This window comes from Alosa pseudoharengus, unplaced genomic scaffold (genome assembly GCF_046254945.1).
Source record: "Alosa pseudoharengus isolate Yale_2024_CS ecotype anadromous, Long Island Sound unplaced genomic scaffold, YU_APseudo_1.1 YU_APseudo_1.1_scf_15, whole genome shotgun sequence".
NCBI lineage: Eukaryota > Metazoa > Chordata > Actinopteri > Clupeiformes > Clupeidae > Alosa > Alosa pseudoharengus.
The window spans coordinates 9,014,972-9,023,519 of NW_027468620.1; the positions used below are offsets into that span (position 1 = coordinate 9,014,972).

General features: G+C 38.2%; 1 protein-coding gene across 1 annotated transcript; it reads left to right on the forward strand.

Moving 5' to 3' along the window:
* Positions 1 to 5,565: 5,565 nt before the first annotated feature.
* Positions 5,566 to 7,076, forward strand: vip (vasoactive intestinal peptide). The gene is made up of 4 exons (XM_076286452.1): positions 5,566 to 5,663; positions 6,037 to 6,141; positions 6,635 to 6,769; positions 6,950 to 7,076. Exons 1-4 carry the CDS (start codon positions 5,569 to 5,571, stop codon positions 7,074 to 7,076), a joined length of 462 nt encoding a protein of 153 aa, XP_076142567.1. The 5' UTR covers positions 5,566 to 5,568.
* Positions 7,077 to 8,548: the final 1,472 nt, after the last annotated feature.

The window sequence follows — 8,548 nt, forward strand, 5'->3', positions numbered from 1 at the left end:
GTGAATCTCCTTCAGACTTCTCAGCCAATCATGAACGAGGCGAAGGAGGGTTGGGTTTGACGGAAGCAGCAGAGAGGTTTTTCAGCAGGTCCACGTGAAGGTGAGATGCTACTGTGTAAGTGGGCTATTTGCAAGTGGAGACGCATGTTTTTGTGGCCAAAGAGACTCATTGTTTTTGTGGCCAAAGAGACACATTGTTTCACACTTTTTTTCTGAATGTAAAAGTTACACTTTCTCCATGACTCACTGTATCTCACTGTCATTTGTCTTGCCCTCCACTTAGCCCCCCATACAACTAAAACACTTTCAATTCAATTCACCACACGTTGACATTTTGTTGGGTAGCCTAAGTCAGGCCACCTCAATGACCCCAAGTCCCCAATAATGCCCCATATTGAATCAGACAAAAGACAAAAGGGTAATTCTGTGTCAGGTCAGGCAGAGAGTTCAAGAGGTTACCACAGGGCAATTCCATGGAAAATTATTATTTTTGTAACATCCATAACGCCAATAAAATGTGATGGTGTGGGATGATGATTACATGAAATTTGAGCATTTGCTATTTTTGGCTGAAGAATTTACATGAGAAAAAATGCACAAAAAAATTAATGTCATTCACATCATACAAATGCCAAGGCATTTCACTGGCGTTATGGATGTGACAAAAAGTCAATTTTCCATGGAATTGCCCCACACCATCTCAATTTTTCTCAGTTTGTCTACATGATGTCTCAATCTAAGACCTGTAAACAATGTTTTATTAAATTCCAATGTTTTTATTGTCATTGAGATGAAGAATCCCCTTTTCAAGAGAGACCTGGCAGCAGTCCAGGCAGAGAGCACCCTGCATTTAATGGCACCCCTGGTAAAGTTGACTGAGAAGTATAAAACAATGTTCTCTTGTTGATTTATTTTAGTCTCAGAATGTAAACAGTTGGAAAAATCCAAAATCTGTCGGTTTCTGCCAAGACACTAAAGAATGGGCATTGATTGGATCATTTAGCAGGTCAATGAACCAAAACCTATAATCATCACAAAAATGGTTTACGGAACACAAACTCAAGCCACTGCCATGGCCATCTCAGTCCCCTGATCTGAACTTAAAACATGCTCATGTAAGAAGAGTAGGAATCTGGATGATCTGGAGAGATTTTGTAAAGAGGAATGATCTCAAATCCCTTGCTTTGTAGGGCTATTCTCCAACTTTGAGATGTCATAGTTGAAGATTAACAACTGTTTCATTGGCAAAGGAAAAAGGCTTTTTTTACAAAGTATTAGATACAGCAATAATTGTGTTGAATAGTGACAAAGGTGTTCATTTTGTTTCTCAGAATAAATTCACTTCTTTTAGATTTTTTAAATTTTTTTAAATTCACTTCTTTTAGATTTTTTTTCATGGTTTTCATTGAGACCAAGATAAATGGTTTTACTCAACCTTAGCAGGGCTGTCAATAAATGTGGAGGTGCAACAAAAGATGCAACATTAAATCAGAGCAAGTACAGTACATTCCAGAGCATACAAGAAAAATACAATGATCACTAATCAAAACATTTGAAGTTTGGATAGACTCAGACATAAATGGACTTAAAAATATCTTACAAATCTTAAAAATCTTTAAAATCATTGTCATTGGCATTTATATGTCCTCAGCCACGCCTTTTGCCCACCATGAAGGGACCGTCCACCGAAGAGCAAGGTAACTCAAGTCAAAGAAACACTTAGTGAACAAATGTTTGTGTTGTACTGTATTTGCACTGTCAGTAGCTCAAGAGAAAAAATCATTGTATCAATTTAATTTGACTTTGTAAATTATAACTGATGTGATGTCAAAAAGATCAAAGGTAAGAACTTAATAACAATGTAATGTCAATATGCCTAAGGGGACCCTAAAATTAATCCGCACCTTTTAGACATTGACGACAAATTCCTTGCCCTCATAATTGTATGTAGTTACTAATATGCACTGTTTGGTTTTTGAAATAAATTAGTCAACATAAACCTCACTGTGGTATTTTAAATTATTTTGTTGAAATTGTTGATTATGAACACATCAGTGACTGTTATTTTACATAAATGAATGAGGTCTTCTGAGATGTGATATCTAGCAGGAAAAGTCGTGCCTTCTCTACTCTCAAATGAACCACTCAAGAGGCAGGTGACACATGGTGGGATGGAGATGGATGTGTCAGGTCAGTGTGAATTCAATAGAGGCTGTGAAGAGGCTCCTCTGCCACCCGTTTGTGTGCTCTAAACTAGTTTTTTTGTCTTCCAATATTCTTCTTTGTCCCACGGTAAATCGTGAGAGGAATGTGAATGCACATCTGCTATTATACTTGATTATTTTTCAATATTGCTGTCCTCTCTGGTACCTATGGCTGTCATCACAGAAGCCTATAGCTTTCTGTAGAAATGACAGTATATCTGTACTGCTTGATTCATGCATGTCTGTCACAAACAAATAATGACCACTTGAATAGTTAAAGCTAATATGTGACCGTGCAAAGCCAACTATTGTTGTACAGCTAGATGTTGAATGATGACAGACAGATAGACACAAGAATGTATTAAAGAGGTGTGCACCTTGTTTAACAGGCCTGGTTACCCATGGTAAAATTAGCTTTTGAACAACAAAGCTCTAATTGTTATGGAACCTTTTTTTCTAAAGCTTAAACCCATTCTTCAATAAATAAATGTGACCTTGGGACACCGAACTTGCACAACAGCCTGATGTAACCCTGGAGATGGCCCCAAATCAACACAATAATAATAATAATACCATCAGTGCCCTTCAACTCAGGGGCCTGAGGGACCAGCAGCCTGTGATGCACTATCTGCTTAACATCGGAGGAAATGAATGTGGCTAAAGGAGAGGGAAAGCATAATTTGATTGGTCCCAGTGACTGCTGGTCTCAGGAGCGTTGTCCTGCAGTCTGTGGCTGTGATTAGCAGCCTAATGATGTACTGAAAGTATTATTGAAGGTAATGCCTTCCATGTGGCTTGAATTAGATGTATTTTACAGCATTGGTTAGGAGGCAATGAAGAGTTGTGCGTTTAATTGATCCATTGCGGGGATTTCTGACTATAACAAGATCACAATCCCTCTGAACTACATGCAGATTTCTATTTCAACAGTCTTGTTATTGATTTGGTTGGATACTGATATGAATTCCATCAAATTCAGAGGAATTCAACTTCAGCTATTCCTGTTACATCTTGTATCTAAGGAAACCAAGTATTTGAAAACATCAAAATGAATTTAAGGCACCAAAAAGTTGTATCCAAATTTCAATGCAAGTGTACTGCAAAAAGTTAGATTATATTTTCTGTAGCAGTAAATATAAGGCAGGATTGTCCTGTTCCAAATATATAAAGTGAATGAATGAAGATTAGGCAGTAACCACCTCATAGGGTTGGCAAGTCTAATATGCAGTTACCCTTTCGATCACCTCCATAGGTGAAGATATAAATTTGCTGGCGGTCCCAACCCTGACAAGCTTCCTCCTCTTTGGGCTGATTTATTGGGCCACATCCTGGTCCGTAATTCATTCATTAATCACATCATTCTCATGGATCTTACCACTGGAGATAGGGGAGCAGATAAAATCATTAAAAAGACGTTAAGGTCACGCTACCAGTGGTGGCTTACTGCAGAGAAATGCGTAAAAACTGAGTCACCAGGGGGTTTTGTCTGTCTGTCTCCTCTTGCCCTCTTAAATCGGAGCTTAGTTTTGGTCTTCAGCAAACATCTGTCTAATGTACAAAAACTCAATGATATGGCACCACTGCTGCACTAAACCATAACAAGCATCTCAATCTATGCCACCTTACCACCTGCTGCAAGAACAAATATGACCTGTGTACTAAACCTACAGGCACTTCCATGACCGAAAATCTACATACTGTAGATAAAATATGAGTGTTGAACAGATGTGTTAACAAGAACAATAATATGAACATTCCTGTGTGTTGGGTCTCAACCAGATGCAGGTCTAAATCATAATTTTCAAGAATATGATTGTGTTTCCTCTTAGCTTGTATGTAATCTAGTTTGCCATAATTAGATTAGCATTATGATTCAATCAGTCTGTAGTTGCAGTGTGGATGCCTGGCCTTTTCCACTCTACCTTGTGCCGCCCACAATACACAATACTGATGTTCAACACATGATGTACCTATGAGGGTAAGGTATTATGTTACTGAGTGACAGTAGGTACATTCGAGAGGGATGTTGTTGCATTGTCTTAAACTCAAAGAGGAATTATTTGTATGGGTATAGGATGATGACAGTTTGTATAGGAGGTCGCTGCAATGTCTGAAAGCCAGGGAGGATTACTCTCTTTTGTAATAGAGCACAGATATGACAAGACACCAATCCTCTGCTGACACTGAGGTGGGATGTGTGCACTAATTCACTCTTTCCCAAGCTAATCTGCTAAATAGGGTTTGTCTGTCAAAACCAATGAGGAGGCTCGGAAAAAATGTGTGGTTTACTCTGGTGGGTGAGTCATTCATATACACGAAGGCATTCCTTTGGAGCGCAGCCACAGCATCCATTTCAATGTGCTATTTGTGACAGTGGACTCAGCAGGCGCCCTTGTAGTCAGCATGATGCTTTAAACAAAAAATAGGGGGTACAACAAATCAGATATGAGTACAGAATGAATGGAAAATAAGTTATCTTCAGATATATAATCCAAACTGGTTTAGGTGAAGTGATGAAATGCCACAGTGTGTCTGCGCAAAGTAAAGCGTTTCAACAATTGCGCATTGTTGCGCATTGTTTGGCGATTCCAAAACTTCCTCACACGCTAAAAACTGTCAGAAATGTGCTGTCTCCTCTGAGTATGTCATCACATGATGAGTCAACACAAAAGAAAGTCAGAAAACATTCTATTTTGTTAGAGCAAAACTTAATTTCACGATGGTGTGCCATATGTTGGGTATGCGAGTGCGCAATGACGAACGCGCCAATCCCGCTGGAATTGTTATGACGTATAAAGACTGATCAAATCTGATTGCTCCTAGTTCCATGAAAAGTGTTCAGATGTATAAAACGAGGGTATGGGGAGATGATCCAAACAGACGCCAGACAGTGAAGGAACCACGGAGAGCGCCAGCTTCAACTTAAGGAGATAATACAAAAGGACTGTGATTTCAGTACCACGGTCAGCGCATCAAGGGGTTCTAAGAGGATCATACCATACAACCTACGTGAGTACCTGGATATTTTCATCACTGAGCATAGACATTGACGATTAACACAATTTTTTTGAAGCAATGATTGTTTCTCTGCATGCCATCAAGGCAACTTTGGACTTTTTTTTCCAAGAGCCACAGAATCGGAATTTAAAACAGATTTCTACTGGAAGAAATCTGAGGAGCCTTTACATTTCATCACTTTGATCGAACCCACAAAGATAATAAACGGGTTACTTTTCCATAATCTACAGTAATGTACCATAGTTCGACTTATTTCTGAATAAAGTTTAAAGTTTTTACAACCTATCACATAACTTTCTTTGATATAGCCCAATTAATAAGATCTTCCCTTAACAGGTGTAAAGCGATGTTACAGAGAAACGGCTCCCAGCTCTTGCTCATAATAGCCCTGTGCAGTGTTTTGTATTCCCGGACTGTGAGTTTACCTTATGCTTCTATGAGGTAGGTGCACGATTTTGACCACAAATCACAATTTTACGTTAATATTTCACGACCGCACTACACTTACCGTTAAATGGACAGTGTCAAATACAACCTATTTGTTGTTGAATGTCAACATATATTCAAAAGACAGCAGACCAAATTAATGTATACAATGTCAAAGATTAATTGTGGAGTTTGAACTATATTTACATTGACTTGCTCCTGTTGGCATTGACTAATATTTCCGATATGCAACGTCTAGGTAAAGATTCATTGTTTGACTTGCTTAAGTTATCATTACCAACTGGTGGTGTTGTTATAGGTCAATCTCTTTGGTTGTGTACTGTAAGTAAAGATGGATAGCCTAAATAAAAACATTTTGTGTTGGCAGACCCTCAAGGCACGCAGACGGTCTTTTCACGAGTGGTTACAGCAAACTTTTAGGACAGTTATCCGCGAGAAGATATTTGGAGTCATTGATTGGAAAGCGAGTAAGGTAGGTAGCATATAAACTGTAAATGAATTACACTAAAACGTTGAGTCAGAAGTGCCAACGACGCTTTCATGTTTTTCCCCCCTCGCTAACCCCCCTTAAATTCGTTTTCGAATTTGACAAAAGCAGGTCACGAGAAAACATTGAATCTTCACCGTACAGTATAGCCTATCTTAAGCGCACGTCTCTGCCTCCATTACGCAAAACGTAGAAACAAACTACAAACAGAAAAAAAAACAGAAACTGAGTAGGCTAATATTGTGGGACCTTTTTTCATTAATAAATTATGCATTTTAAATTACTTTATTTTCAGAAGCTCACAGTTGTAGACAACATCTGTATCCATTCTAATCTAAAGACACTAAAGAATAAAAAATCTAAAGAATAAATATGGTGAATGCAATTTCTAATGAATGATCACATAGGCATCATATCATACAGTGCCATGACTTCTGTGGAGAGACAGCCAACAAACAGGTTTTCCTGTGTGTTTCAGTGAGGACATGATGGAGGACCAAAGTCCAGTAAAGCGGCATTCAGATGCAATTTTTACAGACAACTATAGCCGCTTCCGGAAACAGATGGCAGTGAAGAAGTACCTGAACTCTGTCCTGTCGGGACAGAAAAGAAGGTTTGTCTGTCTACTGTTCAATCTCTCTATCAAAACTGACATGGTAGAATACAACAGTATATGAGAGAGACCAGGTGCAAATTCACTCAAATACAGCAGTTTCATACTCAGTCTTAGACTTGGTTCCATGAAATTACTTCTTCAGGATTAGCATTTGTGATTCTCTTTCACACTGTCCAGCCAAGAAGACCCTCCTAATGTACAAGAAGAGTCCACCAGAAGTGAGAGCGCCTTCCCAGAAAGCTTTGACGATGTCAGAGTAGAAGACTTTTTCAACCACCTTCAACTGGTGAGCTCAGGATTTTGAGTTGTCTAAAATGATTGGCCAACAGTGGAATCTTCCATTCCTCAATGTTAGCAAAAAATTATTGTTTTTGCCCAAAAATATGATAACTACATTTCTGTATTCTGTTCTGACAATTATATACACGTATTTCTCCATGCATATTCCTCCCATTCTGCAGCCACTATGAGGAAGACCCATTGGAGAGGATAAGCCAATCTGCCAACCTCATTGATGTGCCATATGCAGAATATCAGAAAGGACATCAACATTAACAAAACACTGTACATTTCAAATTAGAAATATCACATGGTTATCTATAAATTACAAGTTTACACTGTATATACCAAATATATACTGTAGAGTGAGGTGCAGGACAGTTAAACATGTCTGTTGGTCCTTGAACCTAGAAATTTGCTTTGAAAAGTCCTCTGTGAATGGTTTCTCAATAAATGCATTGAATGAAGTATTGGGCTGACAAAGAACAATCACAAAATCCTGACCTAAGGACCATAGCATTTAATCTACCATTGAGTACCATGCCTGGATCATATAGTGACGTAACATTCTCCCAGTCTTTAGAAAAATGTCCATGCATTTTGTAAATCTGAATAATTTTGTAAAAAGTATATCGATGTTGCCTCTACCTTGATGCTAAAATGGCGGGGACAATGGGGAACATGGGTGGGAATTGGGCATGAGAGATTTTTATTTTTATTTTTTTCATTCAAGGAAAATAAAAAAATTTGAAGAGCTAAACTCTGGCTGTAATCCATTCAAAGTGCCACCTTCTACCAGACTCTAAACCCATAAACGCATAAGAGGTCTTCTATTCAAGTCACATAATGGACACAGCACCTCGTGCTGGTAATAGTGCTAGATCCGTTCTCTGCTTCTAAAGAGTTGACAACAATATTGAGGTATGACATGCAACTTCATGGTGTTTGTATCATTCTTTGTTAAAGTGTGTGTGTGTGTAAAACACTGCTGTATAAAACAGCATTAATCACAATATGCATAACTTTACTCTAAGTTAGCATTAATTGTATTCAGACAAGACTGCTTAAACACGCATAGATTAGAAATAAATATTGAACATCCATGTCTCATTTATATATTTAGTCAATCATCAATAATCATTTAATAAATTGTAGATTTCCACAGAGAGATCTGTTTTAAGATACATGTCATTTCAGTGCTGTCATTAAGCTTGACTTTAGATAGTTAGGTTATTTATTCACAACCTCTGAATGGTTTGGTGAACTGATAACCCTTTAAATAGAGACCTGTCTGGCTCTCAGGGGGAGAACATAAATCCCACAGCCTCCAATTGACAAGAAAAGCAGCCTACAGTAAAAAGGACATTTGGTATATAGATTTTCTACCAGGGACCTCATGGTCTCCTCATAATGTAGGTGATGTTTTTGGCAAATGAAGGATCAATTCACTTCAGATTTCTCCAGACACTGTATTGGTTCATTTGTGATCTTAGACAG

Coding starts and splice junctions, on each gene's coding strand:
- vip (XM_076286452.1), top strand. CDS start 5,569: ATGTTACAGAGAAACGGCTCCCAGCTCTTGCTCATAATAGCCCTGTGC. Junction 5,664..6,036: donor TTACCTTATGCTTCTATGAG/GTAGGTGCACGA, acceptor TTGTGTTGGCAG/ACCCTCAAGGCACGCAGACG. Junction 6,142..6,634: donor TTGATTGGAAAGCGAGTAAG/GTAGGTAGCATA, acceptor TGTGTGTTTCAG/TGAGGACATGATGGAGGACC.